This window comes from Leopardus geoffroyi, chromosome D2 (genome assembly GCF_018350155.1).
Source record: "Leopardus geoffroyi isolate Oge1 chromosome D2, O.geoffroyi_Oge1_pat1.0, whole genome shotgun sequence".
Taxonomy (NCBI): Eukaryota; Metazoa; Chordata; class Mammalia; order Carnivora; family Felidae; genus Leopardus; species Leopardus geoffroyi.
This window is the reverse complement of record NC_059334.1, coordinates 7489964-7512743: the sequence shown is the minus strand read 5'-3', so window position 1 is coordinate 7512743 and position 22780 is coordinate 7489964. Positions and strand designations below refer to the sequence as shown.

At 38.4% G+C, this 22780-nt stretch overlaps 1 protein-coding gene across 4 annotated transcripts in view; it reads right to left on the bottom strand.

Moving 5' to 3' along the window:
• Nucleotides 1–2049: 2049 nt before the first annotated feature.
• Nucleotides 2050–22780, bottom strand: part of PTEN (phosphatase and tensin homolog) — a 94802-nt gene continuing 74071 nt past the window's right edge. For all 4 annotated transcript variants that reach the window (XM_045439444.1, XM_045439445.1, XM_045439446.1 and 1 more), the window contains 4 exons: nt 17232–17373; nt 10946–11112; nt 8229–8453; nt 2050–5543 (listed from right to left, as the gene is read on the bottom strand). In XM_045439444.1, the coding sequence (XP_045295400.1) occupies nt 5358–5543; nt 8229–8453; nt 10946–11112; nt 17232–17373 (720 nt within the window). In that variant the 3' untranslated portion in view covers nt 2050–5357. The remainder of the gene's footprint in view (nt 5544–8228; nt 8454–10945; nt 11113–17231; nt 17374–22780) is intronic.

The following is a 22780-nucleotide window of genomic DNA, read 5'->3' as shown; positions in this document are numbered from 1 at the left end:
AAAATGCAAATATTTAAAATGGCTTTTGAGGAGATGTATCTGCAATGTTAAGCTTGTCTATGCTAAATAAATGTAACTATTTTACTTAGACATGTATCATCCTGATGCCAACAGTATCTAAACATTCATAATTAAGCAACCGACTTGGAAAGGGCTCTCAGTAACTGCATATCATCTGCATCTGTAGCATTAGAAAGAATCAATTCACTGCTCGTTTTCTGATGTAACTGAATACTGTAAGTCTACGTCAGAAATACTAACCTTATGGGCTTTGAGAGTTATGCACAGTACAAATTTTATTATTGAAGAAAATATATATATGAATATACAGAAAAAAATGTATAGTCACTGAAGAATCAATAATGGCCATGTCTCCACATGGGGGAACTAGGAGTGATTATTTTATTGTTGTTGCTATGGAAAAGTATTCTCAAAATAGCTAACTTAAGAACCAAAGGGTATTTATTACCACCAATGAAATTAGCTGCCCTTTCCTGTCTTCTTCACACTACAAGCTTTTAAAGCCTGGGCCAACCAACGTGACTTTACCAAGTCTAGCTACCTACATTCTAATACATGTGTAAGGAGGAAGCCCTCTTGAAGGATGGAAAAATAGCAAGATCATGGTTATAAAGGAACAGACTTGCTCCAAAATTAACAACAACAACAACAACAACAAAGTGGAGAAGCAACTTAATCATTAGGCTTCCTACAGCAATCTACTTCTATAGAAAAACCAGTCCCTAACATTTCATCTTTAAAAGTTTAAAATACTGTCCTTACACCAGTTTAGACTGATTATACTGTTCCATTCACAAACCTTTCTCTCTGTGCTAGTTAACGGCACTCCGAATCAAAACTTCTACTTACGTCATTTAAGACTAAGTCTTAGATGTCTGGCTAGTTTATCTGGCAGGAATAAAAGAACAAAAAGAGTTGGGACGTTAGCAGCAAATTCATTAGATTTAAGGGTTTGATTTTTTTGTCTGCCTTTAGAAGCCTGCATGTTAAACACTGGTGATTTTTTAATTCTCAATGGAAATGGTGATGGCATTCACTTAACCAAACTAGCTCAAACTACACTGTAGTGAAAACATGCAATAAAAACAAAATTGCCATTAAATTCCTATTTTTCAGACATCACCAAGATCTTCTTATAAAACACAGTCATTTAAAACCCCAGTATAGTTTTCGTCCATGCTTAATAGACCTAAAAGTAAAAAATAAACCTGTGTGCATACCCACACTTTTCATAGTTTAGATGATACATTATTCACGTTCATTTTTTAAAAAAGTCACGTGAGAAAATTTAAGCTTGAAATCACATTAAATTCCACCGTTACCTGAGTGGTCTGCTTTATTTTCAAAACATTGGTGCAAGCTACACTTTCATTTATTGTCTTGCTATGCTTTGTTGAAAGGATATGCCTTCGTCTTTAAACTCTGAAGAACATTAGAAATAACCAAATTAATTCAAGTACACAAAGTCTTCCAGACTACTCTGGAATATCAACTTGTAAATGGCACAAGTCACAATGAGTAGATGAAGCTTCTCATATGTTGCCGGCAGTCTCTACAGAATCACAAAGAATGGAAAAGTCACAAAGTTGAAATCTGAAATCCATTTGGGGAAACTATCTTCAGACATCTGGCTTAGTAGAAAAAAAAAAAAAAGAAGAAGAAGAAGAAGGGAAGAGAAGAGAGAAAAGAAAAGAAAAGAAAAGAAAAAGAAAAAGGGGGAAAAAAAGGCAGCAACTTTTCAAGAATCCTGAACTTTTTCAGGATTAGAGTGCTACTTAATGTGCTTGAAAGAATTTATGAAGTGCTGACTAAGGCCCTAAAAAAAGTGCCTCTCTTAAACATGAGTAGACGGATACTCTACTCCCAAGCTGACAAAGGCCCATGTTTTTATAACTGCAGGCTTTGCAGGACAGCAAGGAAAAAGAAAACTTACAGAAAACTTAATCACATTTGGCTGCCCATCATTTAAAATTTCAATAGATTTAAGCGATTTAAGTTACACTCTCATTTAATAAAACACCCACACAATGACAAGAATGAGACTTTAATCAGTTTTAAGTGGAGTTTATAACACTAAGAGATAAAGGGTTGTTAACAAACACAATAACAAATGGACATCTGATTGGTATGAGGCATTATCCTGTACACATCGTATTTTTTTGTGTATCCTCAGTGCATAGCATTTACACACAGAGCCACTGCTGCACAGCACAAGAGTATCTGAAGAGGCTGAATCAGAGTGAGGCTGTTTAACAGACTGAAATTTTTTAGTATATATAATCGATATGAAAACAGATTGAACTTCTGAACTGGCAGGGTAGAAGGCAGCTGGGCCAGACGCTGCAGTTCGAGCCCTCCGTCCGCATGCACGACACATTGACAGTATTTAAAGGTAAACGAGGCACTTTGTGGCAACCACAGCCATCGTTATGAACATATTGCACAAATTTTCTAGAACTAAACATGTAACTTGTACCCTACTTTTACTTTTTAAAGCTGAAACATCTGATGCTGCCGGTAAACTCCACTTAAGTTTATAACCTGTGCCACAGCAAAGAATGGTGATGCTATTTCTTCAACTACGCCTTAATAATTATGGCAAAAAAAATGTTCAAGAGGAGCTACAGAGGACTTGTGATGGTACAGGGCCCAATTGTAAGCTTTCTTAAAAGTGATGCCTTCAAGTAACTTCAGACATGTAAGCGGCTGCACATCCAAAGAGTCTAAGTAAGAAAACATTCCAGAAACTCAAAGAGATTACCTACAGAATGCATTTCAGGCTAATTATGAATACTGTCATAAATAAAGTTTTAATTAGGACTCAAAAACCTTTCAGTCATAGCAATTCTTGTCAAATTCTATGGGGATGGTAACTGAAATAAAGGGGAGTAGTATGTATAATATATATTTATATATATAATATATATATATATAATGCCATTTTTCCATTTCCAATGACTACACCATAAAATGTAAGCAAGGCTTCTCAAAAACATTGAAACATTCAAAATCAAAACCCTCATTCAGACCTTCACATTCCAAAGGAAAGATAATAACAGTGCAAAAGCCCATTATAACGTCATTATTTATGACCTGGCCCTCCATGTTACATATTGGAACAACACAAGTTATGTTTTAATATATACTGTGCCCAAAAGTGTAACAAATAACAGTATTAATAACTATCATCAAAACATGAATAGTTGATTTTCATTTTAGTCAACAATTTTCAGCTTTTACGGAAGAAAAGGTGGCATATAAATTTCAATGCTGAGATCTTAGCAACAGTTGTCTCTAACTTTACCAATTTAACTGGTGAGCAATCAGTTCTCTGTATATCAATGTTTCAATACAAATGTGTAAATCCTAAGAGCTTTGTTAAAAATTTAAAAATTTTTTATTTGTTGAATGAAACTGATGAGGTATGGAAAACATGTCAACATTATATATACCAAGAATATTTTTGATGAAGTTCTGCCTAATCTGTTCACCATCAAACTCTAAAAATGCTGCTCTAATAGGTCCTAATGCAATCTGTATTTGTAAATTAACTAGGGTCAGACCACAGCTAGTGAACAATTTCAGCACCAAGAAGTTATTGAAAATGAGATTTTACACCATTAAGAAATCAATTGGCTGGATATTTCAATGTTTCAAGGTCAGGGTAGAATTTGAAAGACACCAAATTTCGGGGGTGGGGGGACTTCTTTTTAATAACATCTTCACATTAGCTTTACAATAGTAGTTGTATTCTGCTTAAAATCATATGCAGTCTGGGCATATCAAATATATGATATTTAAGAAGTGAAATTGAAGCCCTAGTCCTAACTCTAGCACTATGAAGAAATGATTCAACACTGCACATTAAAAAAAAAAAAAAAAAAATCTATTCTTTCAATAAAAATCGGTAAAAGCATTATGTGGGACAATTTCTACTGAAGAAGTAAATGCCTTATTATTTGTGCAGTGTTGAAAATTTACTGCAACTCTAATTTCCTTTTTAACACAAATAATGTCCTTTTAAATATAAACATTATATGTATTCAGTATTCAAGTAAAACTCCCTAACAGTTAATGACATTTAAAAAATGTGCAAAACTGCAAAACTCATTGTGATAGAATGTGTAAGGTCAAAAGGGTGGGACGGCTGACAGCTATCGGACTGAATAAGTGCATCATAAATCTTCAAAGAAAAAAAACGCTTACTGTAGAATCTCAAATTGAAATTTCCTGTGCAGCATTACAAAATATTTTATACTTGATGAGAAAAAAAGCAGCTTGCAGGCAGCACATGAAGCATCCACAGCAGGTATATGATTGAAAACTAATAACGTAAGTGTATGCAGTCGACTGATGTAGGTACTAATAGCATCTGACTTTTCGCACTGGCCTTGATTACACAGGAGATGGAGCGGTCACTACAAGTGAGAAAACATATTTAATAAGTCATTGTCAATTTTTAAAATGTTTCAAGCCCATTCTGTGTTGATAGCCTCCACATTTATATGGTTAAGTCATTGTTGCTGTGTTTCTTATCTATGACCACATTATTTTTATATCCCTTCATTTGTGGATTCTTAACAAGTTGTGGAAGGTTCATTCCTGTACCCCAATACAGATTCACTCCCTCTAGCTGCCTTTTCTAGCACCAATATGCTTAAAAAAAAAAAAAAAATGCACAAAACAACAAGCAGTGACAGCGGCCAATTCCTCAAACGTCCAGATTAATAACTGTTAGCATGCTAAAGAAAGGTGCGTGGAAATAGCTGGAGACGGCATACGGTCCAGAGTCCAGCGTGAAACCCATCCCTTTCTGAGCACTCCCTCCATCCCCGACCCGAACACATGCATGAGAATGTAGCGGAACCCTCGAGAAACTCCTCTTAGCCAACTGCAAACTTCTCTGTTGCCACAAGTGCAGAGGGGTAGGATGTGAACCTGTATGTCACAAAACTCTTTAGCCACTTCAGTTGGTGACAGAACACAAAATGAGAAATTCCTACGTATACACATCAGTCTGTCTCCACTTTTTATAAAACTGGAATAAAATGGGAAAGTGCCATCTTTATTTATCCTAATTGAATTTTAAATGTCCTTTTGACACAAAAAGGTATATACATGACACAGCTACACAACCTTTTTTCAACTGGACAACAAGTGTCAAAACCCTGTGGATGTATAGGGTAAAACAAGATTGGTCAGGAAAAGAGAATTGTTCCTATTAACTGGTAATCTGACACAATGTCCTATTGCCATTAAAAAAAAAAGGTCCAATTTCAGTTTATTCAAGTTTGTTTTCATGGTGTTTTATCCCTCTTGATAAAATAAAAAAAAATTCAGACTTTTGTAATTTGTGTATGCTGATCTTCATCAAAAGGTTCATTCTCTGGATCAGAGTCAGTGGTGTCAGAATATCTATAATGATCAGGTTCATTGTCACTAACATCTGGTGTTACAGAAGTTGAACTGCTAGCCTCTGGATTTGATGGCTCCTCTACTGTTTTTGTGAAGTACAGCTTCACCTGGAGAAAAAAGAGAAGGTTTAAATGGAAAAATCCATAAATCTGACTAATCTTAAAAAACAGAGATCTTTACTAAGTAATTTAACAGATTTGTTTTTAAAAGCGCTACGACAAATATGATCTTTAAAAGGCAGCTGCCTTTTAAATGACCCTCTTCTTCAGATTCCCTCGATGTTCTTTCTTACAATACACTAAAAAGTTATACTGGAATGTTAAAATACTAGTCTTTAATAAGCATAAGCTGCAAGCACGGACTAAATAATTCTACAAAAGAAACGCACTGAGCCTGAAGTTCATCAAGTTTACAAAATGTATTTTCAATCTCGAAATTCAACGTACAAAGAGCTGAGTTCCGAAAGAACATTTCACTTACTACCTGTCTGAACCTCAATATGTTTTCTGATACAAATGATACTGAACAAATACAAATGCCATATCATAAAAATACTGATCAACAATGATGTTTAGGATCCCATCAGCCCTAAAAACCTCCCATGAGGAGAGAACATCACACAGTGATCAGAACAGTGGACCAAGGGCCTTTTTACAGGCACAGCCGAGTTAACTGTCAAACAAGTCAACAAAGGCAGGTATTTCTGTTTTAAAGGCGAGGAAGCTAAGGCCCAGAAAGTTCAGGCAACTTGCTGAAGGCCACATATCTAGTAGGTGGTGGATGTGAGGCTTCGGGGAGATCTGGCAGGAAGCCCCTCGCTCATTCTCTTAAATCGGCAGCCCCTCCCCCATGGTCCAACAGTCTTCATCAATTCTTCTCTTCCACCCAAAATCCGTTCCGTCAGTAACTCCTTTCAGTTCCACCTCCAAAATACCATCCGTCCCCACCCTGACAGCTTTTCATTGTGCCCCACAGCCACCACACTAGTCCAAGCAAGCACCGTCTCCACTGGATTAAACCACAGCAACAACTTCTCAACTCCCCTCACAGCTCCGTTCTTGCCTCCTCTCCCTACTCTCCTCTCCAGTCTACATTTTGAAGGGGTGGACAGAATGAACTTTTAAAGACAAAATTCAGATTACATCCATCCTGTGCTGAAAACACACCAACGTCTTCACACGCAGACTCATGTGCTTTAGTCAAAATGACTCCTCCACTGCTCCTCAAAACTACCCAAATTATTCCTGTCTCAGGACTTTTGTAACTGTCTCTGTCCTTCTCTCTTTCCCTAGATATTTATATAGCTCACTCGTTTCATTTAAGGCCCTGATTAAATGTCACCTGCTTGTGGAGGACTTCTCTTAACTATCCACCTAAAAACACACACCAAATGATCTCCGCTTTATTTGTTCACAAGCACTTACCGTATTATGGTACTTGTTTACTGATAACTGAAATACTTTCTATATGTAATCGCAAATACATATTCTTGTGATATTAAAACAGAAAACAATAAAACTAGAGGACGTCACACTGTAAAAGCTAGTAATTAAGGAAAATACAGCGCTAGGTAAAAGACCATCATCAGTGGAAACCCGTGAATTCTAAAAGACACTTATAGACACTTAAAAGAAATATAAGATCTAAAGCCACTTAAAAATGGATTTATTTTCACTTAAAATATGTAGCCCCTTTATTTTTATTATTACTAGCAATATTCTTATACTTACAAGCTATAGTTAGGCTTGTTGTATACTACAAAAATGGAATGAGGCAAAACAAGGAAAAGAGAATTTTTTTAAAAGAGAAAGGAGAAGGGTACGGTGAAATAAAGGGGGGGGAGGATCAAGTAGAATAAGAAATAAGAAAGGAGAAAAAAAGGGCAAACTAACCACTTGGAAATATTTATAGATCAGCTTTTCATAGAAAATTCTTATCTATAGATAGGAGCAGAAATACACACACACATCACATAGAGATAAAAGTAAATGAAGCAAATACTTCCACAATATGAGGAAGCGGACAGAGTTTTAGAATGGGATTAACACCAGAGGATGATGAGCGAAGGCCTTCCAGGGCACGAGAGACCGAAGCTAAGGCTACAACAGGAAGGCCGAGTGCGGGAAGGGCAGGGGAAAGGCGGAGGGTCGAGAGGTACAGGGAGAAAAAAAAAACCAAAAGGACTGGAGGCAGGAGAGCTTAGCCTGTGGGAGAACTGAAGACAGCCCAGAATGGGGGACTCTCGGGGAGCAGGGGGCATATGGCTAGTGCCGATGTAGGAGGGAGGCCTGGGCTGAATTAGGTAGGTCCTTGTAGGTCCTATCAAAAAACCACAAGGTCTTTAAAAAGGATGAACAGGAGTGACACAATCACGTCTATTTTAAGATCACTCTGTGGAGTTGAGAACATATGGGAAGGGGACAAAGGTAGGAATTGTAAGAACCTTCCCTAGAAGTCATTCCCAAATGACTGAGCTCCCTTCTACTTCTTTCTTCCCCCAGTCCTACTTCACATCCTGCTTAAACTTAACTCCCCTTCCCAACCCCTGCCTCAGATTTCAGCAAACAACCACACAGAAGAAGGTTAAGAAAAGAAAAAAAAACATACTTTTTTTTCTTTACTCTGTGTGCATCCTTGTTAGAAACTCAAGTTACTGATATGTAAATATTGCTTCTAAATAGTACTTAATTTAAAACTTAGTCATGCCAAGTCCTTCACCAGCTATACACCTAAAATTAGACACACACATACATAGAGCCACCCAACAATTCCTCAAAATGTTTTTGACTGACCTTAAAATTTGGAGAAAAGTATCGGTTGGCCTTGTCTTTATTTGCTTTGTCGAGATCATTTTTTGTTAAAGTGAGTACTAGATATTCCTTGTCATTATCTGCACGCTCTATACTGCAAATACTATCAATTTCTTGATCACATAGACTTCCATTTTCTACTTTTTCTGAGGTTTCCTCTGGTCCTGGTATGAAGAATGTATTTACCCAAAAGTGAAACATTTTGTCCTTAAAAAAAAAAAAAAAAGACAGATTGTAAATTTTTTTAAAGAAGAAAATATATCCCCTATATTCAACATCTGCCCCAAGAAGTCAGTAACATAAGCCATGTGTCATTTGATATTTTGAATACAGACAAACACATAAAACTTGGCAGTCTGGGTTATCTGCCACATCTAACTCACATAAGATTATTCTTTTGTTCAAATTTTAGACCAAAAATGGAACTCCACAAGTTCCAAAATAACTTACTTTTGTTTTAAAGCCTTAAGTAAAATATCACCTTTCTTGTCTAATGTTAGCTTTAAGAAATGTTTTGAGTTCATATGTATGTATGTATTTAAAAAAAAAAATCGTAAGTGGATTTAATTTCCTCTGTCTCAACAAGTTATCTATTACGAATTTAATAAACGTTCCTGAAAAGTCAGCACAACTTCTCAAGATAGCAAGGTGGGTACATTTCTACTTCTGAAGCAATACAAACAAACATTAGGTGGCTCCTGTTCCTCACACGACAGTACGAGTGTATGTTTGGAGACTTTCACAATGTGGGGGAAGGAAGACCAGCAATTCTGACTTTTTTTATGTTATAAAATGCCTATTTTTTAAAAATCGCTTCTTACTTATGAGGTCTTGTTAATCAAAAAACACACCAGAAGTTCAAGACTTGAAGCCTTTCCTGACCAACACACAAAGTGCTCTCTCTCTCCCCCCTCCTAATTACTGGAAGTTGGCCTGTACGGATCACCTGACAGTTAATGATGCGCAGCCTCCTTGTGGCATCTCATCTCATTTAAATTGCCGGTTAAATCCTTTATTCTAATTTATCTTCAAGTTCTGTTATTTTCCCAGAAAGATGGTAAGACCTTTAAGTATCTTACATTTAACTGTCTTTTTATCTTTTAACAGTACCTAGCAATGTCATATGTAAATCTTTTAAAAAATATTAATTGCAATTATTTTAGCAAAGTCATTGAATTAGTAACTATATACATATTTTACTAGAGTCAGAAGAACATAAGCTAGTAATATTTAAATCTCCACAAGTGTGGATTCTGTATAGATAACTGATTACACTACAATGGTTTTTGTTTAAATCACAGCAACATTTCTAAAAGGTAGGGGAAATCACATAAGATGGAAACAAACATAAAGTAATCCCAGATACAGATGTATTACAAATAGTGATCTAATCTTAAATTCTGCATGTATTAAAGTAATGTACAGACGATGACTGAAATAAGAACTTATGCACTCCTAAAGGTATAGGGAAACAGTGATGCAGGTGCCTGTCTTCAAAAGAAAATATAAAACTTTATGTGTACCAGTCTTATAACAAATAGAAGGAAAAGAAATACTTACCTTAATTTTAAAACACTTGCTAATGCTTCCTGGATTATTGAAAAATAATTTTCCAAAGTTACTGAGATATATTTAACTTTCATTTATACAGAATAGGTAGGAAATGGGTTTCTGGCAAAAAAAAACCAGCTCAACGTTTTGTAGAGCTATGTGGATTCCCAGCTATGTGGATTCTGGATATAGGAGACTGTATTTCTTTGGATAAGTCAAAGTAGAATTTAAAATTTTTGTAATAAATGAAACTTCCTCTTATTTTTTTTCTTAAAGCTAAACATCAGGAAAACCAAATCAGTCCTATTACTGAGAATGTCTAAAGACTGGCAATACATTATCTAGCATGTTCCATGAGCAGTACCAACATACAAAGGTAGTATTTTTGTTCACTACTACCCCAAAAGTTTGCACCTTAGGCACACTCACCTTAAATGTTCACTCAGTATTGTAAGCCAAGATAGTTTAAGAATGAGCTCTCGCATTCCCTAACTATAGCTCAGTAAGACGCAAACCTCACTAACTTCCTAAACCTGCATATTTAATACCGCATTGTTTTCATTCTTTATTACTTCCTTTGCATATTAACAGATCTTCTATCTAAAATTCAAAATATTCGATAAACTTGAGGAAGTTAAATATAAAATGATCTGGTTTCAGGAAACATGAACCCTAATGGGGGGGAAATGGTTTGTGTCATTACACAAGACCATGAAACGCATCTTTATTTATACATATACACTAAATCTTCTACAAACTGATAGCCCCTTGCTAATTTCTTAGTGCCTGCTCATCCTTTCCAGAAGGATTATAACTGATTTAATGGGGTATACAATCTTTAATACTTTTACAAAATTTATCCAACTTAAAGAACGTTCATCTCAAATTAGAATATGTCATAAGGACTTTCCCTTCTAATAAGACTTTTTACCATCAGAATGGCTCATCGATGCTGTAGTACGCAAAGCGTGTGCAGAGTCAACAGAAAACCAACTATAATTCATGAATGTCTGTCATAAAATATGTCTTATAATCTCTCCTTACAAAATGATTTCTGCTTAACCAAATATTTTAAGCGAAAGATCTAAGGTCGCCGTCCGAGGTATGGTGCATCCGGGTATTTTTCCCACTACGAGTAAAGTGCAAACCTTTTTTAGCATCTTGTTCTGTTTGTGGAAGAACTCTACTTTGATGTCACCACACACAGGCAGCGGCTGAGGGAACTCGAAGTACATGAACTTGTCTTCCCGTCTTGTGGGTCCCGAATTGGAGGAATAGATCTTCACCTTGAGCTGGCAGACCACAAACTGAGGATCTGCGTGGTGAGATACACATTAGCATCATTTCACAGGAAACGCCAGACTGCCAAAAACTGTTTAAATGATTACTATTAGCAATATACACAAAACAGTAATTCTGCATCTGTAACCCTAAGACAAATCAACGGAAAAACTAAGGTCAAAAAATATAATCAGTCCAAAAGTTTCTCTAACTTGTACCTTCAACATAAGGTTCTACTCACTGTATGAAAACCAATCTGTTTTACAAACAGTAAGTCCCAACATTAGACTTCTGGCACTGCAGTTAACATCAAATTTTAACATTAAGTTCTAAAATACCTAACATAAACTAGGTTGATAATTAAAATGCTACAATAATTTCCTGGCACATTCATATTTGCTGCAGTATTTTAAAGTCTCTACCATGTAACAAAACCCACCAAGTACAAACCGCTACATGTTCACAACAGGCATGAGAACATAATCTGTAACAAAGTTATACGAAATTCCATAAACGCAAGACTGAATATTTATAAACAAAACAAAACAAAACATTAATCATGATTTATTTCACCTATAGCTCACATTTTATTTCTTAAAGATATGTAAAGCCATCATCATGAGAAACAGGAAGAAAAGGATGTGAAATGTCCGCAAAGAAATACAACAGACTCAAGCACCAATTGAAGCACGAGCCCCCTCCCTCCAAACACACTGCATTTTCATCAACACATATTTTGGCTTTGGCCCCTGTCTGTTTCAAAATAAAGGGAAGGACTACATGGTTTAGTGAGTAACCTTATGAATAAGAAGTGTGTGTTGAAGGAAATATGCCAAGACAATCAAGAAGTAAAATCCTAAGCCTGCAAAGAGTACTAGAGATTTTCGTATATGTTCCATTCTCTCTCTCTCTCTCTCTCTCTCTCTCTCTCTCTCACACACACACACACACACACACACACACACACACACACACAGGCATAAGATACTCAGCACCAAAAGGCATCATCCTTAAAGATGAAAAAAGAAATATCACATTGTTTATGAATGTGGCCAACAACTGAGAACAAAGCAAAAAGCTTATCCAAGCTAGATGAATTTTCTGGTTTAATAAACATGTGCTGGCCCATCTATGCAGTATCAAAAGCAGTATCAGCACTCACATAATAAATAGGTTTGATAACAGCATACTGGGCTTTTCTAATATGAATTTGTGAGGCACTTATCATGAGAAAAAGGGCACTCCAAAAAAGGGAAACATTCTACCAACCATCTGTCAATAATTTTCACTCCCTTGACTAAAGGTTCAAAGTACAATGGGCCATTTTACAGGATTTTACCTGATTCCGAAATTTTCTGGCTTGAAGAAGCAAACAAAAAGGTACGATTTCAAAACTGTGATAAAAATCGGCCAGGATGAAAATGCCTTATAATCTTATTAATTCAAACTCCTAATTCAGAACCTGATAATCCTGATTTTAGGACTTTAAACTGCATATTAACTGTATAAGCCAGATTTCAAGTGAACTACAACTAAAATGTGTATCTTCAGGAACCCCAGAATAGTCAAATCAATTCATAAGCTAATTACAATTCAGTGTTACTTAGACTTTACCCCCAAAACTAAGATAAAAAGTTTTAACAAAATTAAGTGGAAAAGATTTTCTCAAATCACTAAAGAAAATAATTTTCCCTACACTGTGAATTTCCCATTTTAGATATCTCACACCTAATTTATCAGAAGTCCAACAAGAGTATGGTTCTGCTGACTTCTAGACACAGTTCAGATATTTTTCCTTTGATGTGACTGTGTTCTAAAGAAATGACAAGTCAATACCTGGTGAACAAAAATCAGAATTAAATTTTTTTGACATGTGCATACTGATAGAGTATTGACAGAAAAATCACAGTGATCATCTTGTTAACATTTTAACCCTTGATGTTAAAAGTAGAATAACTTTTCCTTTATTTAGAAAATATTAAGACAATTCTCAAATATGAAAAAGGCTGCTAACCCCTGACAGCTTTGCGGAAAATGTTCTATTTTCACAAGTTTTCTTTTCTTCACTGACTCCTTATCTCCTCTTGAGCCCAAACCTGCAACTCCACGTCTCCATCCTCACCATCCCAGCCCCGCTGAGCCTCACCATCCCAGCCCCTCGGAGCCTCACCATCCCAGCCCCTCGGAGCCTCACCATCCCAGCCCCTCGGAGCCTCACCATCCCAGCCCCTCTGGGCCTCACCATCCCAGCCCCGCTGGGCCTCACCATCCCAGCCCCGCTGGGCCTCACCATCCCAGCCCCTCTGGGCCTCACCATCCCAGCCCCTCTGGGCCTCACCATCCCAGCCCCGCTGGGCCTCACCATCCCAGCCCCTCTGGGCCTCACCATCCCAGCCCCTCTGGGCCTCACCATCCCAGCCCCGCTGAGCCTCACCATCCCAGCCCCGCTGAGCCTCACCATCCCAGCCCCGCTGAGCCTCACCATCCCAGCCCCGCTGAGCCTCACCATCCCAGCCCCGCTGGGCCTCACCATCCCAGCCCCTCTGGGCCTCACCATCCCAGCCCCTCTGGGCCTCACCATCCCAGCCCCGCTGGGCCTCACCATCCCAGCCCCGCTGGGCCTCACCATCCCAGCCCCGCTGGGCCTCACCATCCCAGCCCCGCTGGGCCTCACCATCCCAGCCCCGCTGGGCCTCACCATCCCAGCCCCTCTGGGCCTCACCATCCCAGCCCCTCTGGGCCTCACCATCCCAGCCCCGCTGGGCCTCACCATCCCAGCCCCGCTGGGCCTCACCATCCCAGCCCCTCTGGGCCTCACCATCCCAGCCCCGCTGGGCCTCACCATCCCAGCCCCGCTGGGCCTCACCATCCCAGCCCCTCTGGGCCTCACCATCCCAGCCCCTCTGGGCCTCACCATCCCAGCCCCTCTGGGCCTCACCATCCCAGCCCCTCTGGGCCTCACCATCCCAGCCCCTCTGGGCCTCACCATCCCAGCCCCTCTGGGCCTCACCATCCCAGCCCCGCTGGGCCTCACCATCCCAGCCCCGCTGGGCCTCACCATCCCAGCCCCTCTGGGCCTCACCATCCCAGCCCCGCTGGGCCTCACCATCCCAGCCCCGCTGGGCCTCACCATCCCAGCCCCTCTGGGCCTCACCATCCCAGCCCCTCTGGGCCTCACCATCCCAGCCCCTCTGGGCCTCACCATCCCAGCCCCTCTGGGCCTCACCATCCCAGCCCCTCTGGGCCTCACCATCCCAGCCCCTCTGGGCCTCACCATCCCAGCCCCTCTGGGCCTCACCATCCCAGCCCCGCTGAGTCTCACCATCCCAGCCCCTCTGAGCCTCACCATCCCAGCCCCGCTGGGCCTCACCATCCCAGCCCCGCTGAGCCTCACCATCCCAGCCCCTCTGGGCCTCACCATCCCAGCCCCGTGTGACCCTTTCGTAGAAGGCTGGTTAACTTCTAGCTCTGTTTCCTGATGCTCCCCAAGTATCAGATAGACTCACACCTAACACTCAGACCCATACTTTCAAGCACTCACTATCTTCATGTAAACAGCTCACCTTCACCTGATTAAGACGGGGTTAAAACCCAAAACATTCATGTCTCCAAGTCTCCGTGATACTCATTTTTTCTTTCACACCTTCTCTGTGTATTAATCACATGGCCAGAATCAAAACTGACAAAATATCCAGATATAAATGGCAAAGCAAAAAGTAATCAAATCCTACTGATCGCCTTAGCAAAGCACATCTGGCTTACGGCAAGTCACACAACTGGTTTCCCTTCCCCCATTTTCCCCCATCTTGCAATCTCCACTTGCTACAAAGCCACACCGAAAACACAGCATATGCCTCCAGAATTGTCACTGATGCCATAGTATTTATCACCTCTAGTCTGATAACCCCATTCAAGGTCCTCTTACAGTCAGCCACACATTCCAGTCCTCTGCTATTCTCTGTGTCTACACTCCTGTCCAGCTCATTTCCTACTGGTATGCTTCAATGCAAGCTATTTCCTATTGCCTGTAATACTTCCTTCGGTTTTAATGCCAATCTAAACTGTATGCTTTCTCCAATGTTCAATGAGAATCCGACTTCCTCCATGAAACTATTTGACAAGCCCCAAAACTTTTATTTTTCTGAGTATACCATTTATAACTTATACATATAATCTCCCATTCAATTATGTATTGCTTTTGTTGTAATACAGCTTCATTACATAGTATTAAATCACAGTGCATAAATGGAGAACTAGAAAACTGACACAGATTAAAAAGATGTCAGTAGTCAGTAATTTTAAAAGTTTAAATGTAATACTGAGAAGAGACCAAAAAAGAAAAGGCCACCACAATGTTTAAGTGGAAGCAGGCAGAGCACAACTGACAGATTTCTGCTAGAAGAGGTGAATGTGAAAAAATTACACTAGATAATAAGACTACTGAACTGAATGTTCTCCTCCCCTTAGCAAATGTCCCTAATCTGTAATACCTTTCTTTTGGCTCTTAAACCTGATATCTACCCTACAGGAAGAGCAGGAGTTTTTCCTTCCTTCTTCCTTCTCCTCTATGAATTTAAGTCCCTATGTCAATTACCTCTGACAGTTCAGTGCCTTGCATTTAGAAGTTTTTATCAAAACATTATTATTGTTCTGATATAGCTGACTAATATAACAATGTTATATTAGTTTCAGGTGTACAACACAGTAATGCCACAACTCTACACGTTACGCTGTGCTCACTATAGATGTGGGTACAATCTGTCACCATGTAACAGTATTTCAGTACCACTGACTATATTCCCCATGCTGTGCCTTTTATCAGCACTTTTAAAAATTGTACTGAGATGACAAAAGCATCAGTGAGGTCTCTCAGAAGGCTATAACATGTTATATTAATAAATCTGTGGTCGTGATGAAATTATCTAGTTCTAAGAATGTAGGAAAGATAAGATGAAGGTGATTACACCTAATTGAAAAGGATAAACACAACCAAGAAATTAATTTCCTAGGTACAAATTAATTTAGGGATAGAATTTTTTAATTACGTAAATATTTTCAAGAAGCGAAACTTAAAGCTAAAAACTAAAATCACTAACAAATTACAGAACCTCACTGAAATATTATTAGAGGTATTCGAAGAAATAATGTAGTGGGATCTTATCTACAAACTACAAAACTGCACTCTAAATAATAAATAAATAAAACGTATTTCTTAAACATGACAACATGGCTAATCACTGCCCAGGCAGAGCTAATATGCTTCTGATAAAATTCTGATACAGGAAAAAGCAGCAGCAGTCTGATCTTTCACAGGGTTGGATGATACTTCCTTCTATGCATTCTCTCTTGACTCACTGCTCTGGGTCTGAGTATGAAGGCTCCTACCAGGCTGGCTGAGAACTCCAGCCAAGAATAGCAGAGAAGCAGAACAGGACTGGGGTGACTGAGGAAGGCTTACAGAGGTTAGGGTAAGCCAGAGGTCAATGTGAGGCAGACATCACCGACATTATTCTATTTAGTATGTATCTAGGAAGTTTTCAGATCTCAAAATATCTTCATTTTATTGATAAGCAAACACAAAGACAGGTAGATGGTGTGCCCGGGGTTACACAGTACAGCAATGACAGAGCTAGAATGGGAACTTGGATCTAAATGCAGATTTTCTCTAATACTTCACATACTTTGACCCAACCCTATTCTCTCAATATACTTCAGCTTTTCACCTTGTCTTATCGTTTTTTTTCTTTTTATTGTCCCAGTCACTATTACTATCACCATCTAGTCTTCCTAAGATATCAAGGAATCAGTCCCTGCCCCAACACCAATAAACTAACGAATCCCACTGCCACTCTGATGGTAGATCTCTAATGGGATAGGTTTTCCAGTTATCTGATCACAATTTAGGCTGCATTTGGTAGATGCAGCAAAGAATGTTTCTTTCATAAATATAATTTTGCTTCCAAGACATTACATTTATTGGCTTTCTTAGTCCAATGTGCTAAATTGAGCTACTTAATTAGTCTGGATAGTTCAGACATATATGCCCCTGCATAAATGTTAAGTGTTGTTTCTGTCTAGATTTTTATGTAAACTTCCACATATGTTCAGAAAAGTGTTCCAATACACGGAAGGATGAGAATTTAGAGCACTTACTGCAAGTTCCGCCACTGAACATTGGAATAGTTTCAAACATCATCTTGTGAAACAACAGTGCCACTGGTCTATAATCCAGATGATTCTTTAACAGGTAGCTATAATAATAAACATAGCGCCTCTGACTGGGAATAGTTACTCCCTGGTGGACAGGAAAAAAAAGAAAGAAAAGCCACATTCAAAAGAAAAATTCCATTATAGTTATTTCACTAAATTGTTATGGTTACATGGGTTGTGCCCACTGAAGAACATACACACATTAAAAATTTGACCTTAAATGATCAATATTTAAATCCACGTCAACAACACAGTTAATCAGAGCAACATCGGTACAAAGGAAAATACGAGAAGAACTTTTCTCCCTTAAAATCTAGTTATCACAATACCCTCATTTATTCAATGGTCACAGCAATTCCCCAGCCCAGGAACCCAATAAGCAAAGGCCACTGCAGCTGCGTCTTTACACACAGGGCCTCCCGTAAAAATGTATGGGCTTTTATTAAACGCACAATTCCTCAAAAGCTTGATTATTTTTCAGGCAAAAGTATATCAGAATCAGCAGCGTACATGAAGGTACAGTGCCTTTAAGAGACAGAAACAGTAGCAGCAAAAAGTGATGGCCACAGACCCCAACAAATCCAGGAACATGTGGCTGGCATAAACGGAGACAAGAGTTCCACAACAGAGGTTCCTCAAGATGTCCCCAAGCTGCACATATCTCTTTGCGGAAGAAACCAGGGATAGACATAATGTTTGAGAAAACTTAAGTATTACAAATGCTAAAAATATATTTAATTCACGTGCTATTAAAAAAAACCACTTATCTAAAGAAAAAATCTAATGTGCGCAGCCATGCATTCATTAGTGATGCAGAATAAATGAGGTATTAGGGTACTTTTTTAAGGTTTCTTTTCCTACTACATGTGTGACTTCAGAAAAATCTTAAGCATTTTAACTTAGAAATAAAAGGCAAATAGTAACATTAAGCTGTCTGACAGTTAAAAGTGACTTGCAAAAAACTTAAAAGTATATTCAAGAGAAAAAAGAATGAGCAGTATTTTTAAGTTGTTATCTAAATTTCCTAATGTGTTAAGAACTCTGGACACAAATGCTTTCGATAAAGTACGTTTATGAGTTTAAAGAAAGATACACAGAATAGCAAGTAAACAGGTATTCACTGTAGTATTCTCAGTAATTTTTAAAAGTTAGCATAAGTTCATTACAATTAAAAAATACATAAAATGTCAAAAATGGATAAAAGCCATTTCAAATCAGGACAAACGATTTAAGATTTTGGCTCCAGTGCAAAGACCATACAATCAGAAGACTTGGATTGAAAGCTGACAGTCAAAATACAAACTCTGATTTGTTTCCTTGGAAAAATGAAGACAGTTAATAAACGGCCTATCTTCTTCACAGGATTCTCATGAGGATTAAACACTACATGCAGTTACACAAAAGCATGCTAAACTGACAAAACGTTATGCAAATCCTGGGGCGCCTGGGTGGCGCAGTCGGTTAAGCGTCCGACTTCAGCCAGGTCACGATCTCGCGGTCCGTGAGTTCGAGCCCCGCGTCGGGCTCTGGGCTGATGGCTCAGAGCCTGGAGCCTGTTTCCGATTCTGTGTCTCCCTCTCTCTCTGCCCCTCCCCCGTTCATGCTCTCTCTCTGTCTCAAAAATAAATAAAACGTTGAAAAAAAAATTAAAAAAAAAAAAAAAAACGTTATGCAAATCCTAATTAGTGGTTTTAGAAATTCTATCTATATTTAAAGTACAATTTTAGAAGAAATGGAATTTTAGTCCTGTGTACAGTATTTTCTTAAAGACATAGCAGTGAAATACTATTACTGTGAAAAGCTGCTATAAAAATTAATGTTAAAATCATTGTTAAAGTTTACGAAGTGTTTAAACTTAAAATGGTTTATCACATTATTTAATGCTACTTTGGCAAACAACACATTTTATCAAGATAAAACACAGAATTGCAAAGCAGGTTGGGGGAAAATAGCAGACGGAAGACGGCTGGGCAGGAAGGAATCTTTTTTGAACCATGTGAATTTATGATCTAGTCTATAAATTAAATTTAAATCTACAAAATTCAATCAATGGAAGTCCATAAGAAGACCAAGTTGTCAAATTATTTGTTGGGGTTTAGTGGAATGACAGATGACCTCTTCCTCTTTATCTTCTTGGTATTAAGTTTGTATGAATAACTTAAAGGTTTTCAAAGCTTTAATTTTTCTCAAGTAGCAAGTAATTGGTAGCATATCTGTAATGCAGCTGTTTATATACAGAGTCAATCCTTACCCAAAGGGCTAGGCACATGTATAGAGAAAGAATATATGAATGTGTTAGATGTCAACACTGCATGAATACTTGTGTCTAAATATAAGCTGAACCAAATTACTCACACAATTCAAAGAAAAACACTGAAAAGCACAATTTAAATTTAATTAATGACTTTACCATCAAATTATGCATAACTAAGCTTCCGCAGCTTAACTTTGTAATTCCTACCTATCAGCACCTCCAATTCACTGTATTCGGATTAGCAGACATAACAAAGTTGCAAGGCTCAAATATGTATGGACCCCAGGCCTCAATGTGTCCTCTCTCTTCTCATCTCTCATGGCCACGATGCACACTTACTAAAATTTAATTAATGGTACAATGAATCAAACTGTTATCTAGATTTTGAAATGAGTGAATGCAACTTCTGTACTAAATCGACAATGCAAATTTATAACACTTGAAATATTGTATTTCCTGAATTCATATACTGAAAATAATGGCTTATGTGCATGTTTTACCTATAGCATTTTGAATGTAAAGACTTCATATAAAATATCTCTTTTAAACTCTAAGAAATGAACATTTTTAGGCTCTTCAAAATTTGTTTTACACATATGAAAAGTGGGCTAACCTTTAAAGCTCCTGGAGATTAAAAAATACTACATGTTTTCAAAATGTCCACTTTTCATTTAAGTGAACCAAGAACATTTAAGCTTAAACTGGTCTATAACTATATCCTAAAAGTTATTTCCACCCTCTACCACTAATGACCCACTCTAAACGGGAAGAAAATTACTTATATTCTTAACCTTTTTATCCTCAAATATAACTTCTAAAACATTCTAATTTTAGCTATACTTAGCATTCTTCAGATCTACTTAACACCACATTCCTGGCCATCATCTCAAAAGGCAGCCCTCGATTCTCCAAACCCCTGACGCTCACAGACCAGGAGGAAGGGTTCAGGAGGAGGCTTGGTGTTCCTCCCACTGTTGTTCAGCCCACTTTCTACAGTCTTTACTCGGTCTCCCTGACTCCTGATTTCCATCATTCGATACCTCGTTCTTCTGGCATGCACGTATTAAACTCTCGACCACAGGGATTTCAGCACTCTGTTGAACCACCTCTCTTTCCATGCTGTCCCATATATCATCCTCAATGAATTTAGCTCCTATTTCACTGGGGACCCTTAGGTCATCCAGTGTGGGGACTCACCAAATTCCCTTCTCCCATCTTAAAATTTCTTCACTCCTGATATTTTATACAAGTGTCTCTTCATGTTCACCTAGGTTCCATATTGGCAATCGCTCTATTAATTAACCCCTCTCTGGCATTTGCCCTTGCTCTGCCTGTTTCCTCCAAATAATCAGCTCAGGCAACCCTCATTCTTTATCCAAAACAAACAATTTAAAGACTGAAAATTCACACTTTCCCCAAATCTTGTATCTCTCTCAAATTGACATCCTCTTTCTCTATATAAACTCTGAAAGGAGGAGGCCTGGGTGGCTCAGTCAGTCGAGCATCCGACTCTTGATTTCAGCTCAGGTCATGATCCCAGAGTCGTGAGATGGATCCCTGTGTCAGGCTCCACGCTGAGTGTCAAGCCTGCTTGAGATGCTTGCTCTCTCTCCCTATGCCCCTCTCCCCTGTTCATGTGCACGCTCTCTTGCACTCTCTCTTAAAAAAACAAAAACAAAAAAAACAAAAAAAACAAAAAACAACTCCCAAAGGTAAGCCTCCACTCCTTACCTCATAGGAATCTGTTATTATGAGGCTGATTTCTTCATGGCCATTTCCTACTGTTTTCTTAGTCCCATCTTGGATCACTTTTTGTCGCCATTTTGAAAATTCTCTGCCTGTCACAGGACCCAATCTCTAAAGGTTTTCTCCTATCCTTACTGGCTTTCTTGTTTCTTCTTGTCCTTAAAGGTAGGCATACCTCAAAAATCTGATCTTAGAGAGCCCCTCTTTGTCAATCCTCTGTTATTTATAGTAGTTTAATTATCAATCTTAAACATTAACTCCAAAACCTGTGTCTCTCAATATGACTTCATTCCCAACTCCCAATCCAGAATCTCCAATACTTGGCTGTACATTTCTAGCCAAAAACTTTAGAAGCATTTAAAACACACCATACCCAAAAACCGAAGCTTTCATATTCTTCCAACCTCTCGTTATTTCTATTAATGATATTCACTATTTTCTCCAGCACCTGAACCCAAAACCTCTTCTAATACCACCACCACTATTGTTTATTGAACTCTTACCATGTTCTTTGCTTTGTTCTAAGTATTTTCATAAATATAATTTAGTACTCAGGAAGTGGGTATTATTGGTAACGCCATTCTATAGATGAGGTCAGGTCACACATCTTACAAGTAATGGCACTAAATTTCATCCTGGTGCTCCAACTCCAGAGTTTACACTCAACCACTGATACAATCCTGCTATTTCTTCCTGCTAGACTAAAGCCAAGAATCTGAGAGACAGTAGTGATATACACAGGGTTATAGAAAAAAAAGGTAAGGAAACCCCAGCAGTACAAGAAAGGTCTAGGCAGCAGAGTAAAGGCAGAGATTGGTAGGTGTATCAACCACCTGGCATATGCACACAATACACAAACACAACCCCCCCCCCCAACACACACACACAGAGTACACACAAAATGAAAGGCAAACCGGAGGTTAAGTTCATTTAGAATATACATTTTAGATTCTTACGCATCTATTCAGATGCCAGAGTCCAGATTTTGACTGTGAAATACCTCTCCAAATACCAGTTCCAATTTTCTGTGGCTATTCTGGTTCAGCCACCTTCTAAATTTTGCAATAGCCAACTGATTAGCAGCCTCTGATTTATCTATTCTCCAATCTATTTTTATACCACTCTGTGATTAATTTTACAAACTGTAAGATTAATCACACTGACAATTCAAAATGCTAAATGGTTTCCCAGTGCCTACCTAAATAAGAAAATTTATCACACATTGCAATTCTGTAACAACATAAAAAAAATCTGGGAAGTTTTACATATTTTCTAACATCTAGACCAACTTAGATGATATAATTATTTGATACTTCCAGGTTTGATAGCAGCCACCTGAAATGCGATTCAGATCAGGTACACCTTGAGGTCTCCTATACATTTAGATTCGTGGATGGCCTGTTTAAATTTTGTATTTCATCTTCAAGCAGTGATGTTCATTGAAAACTGCCGGCTTCCAATTGAAAATTGCAAATTCATTAGCACACACCTA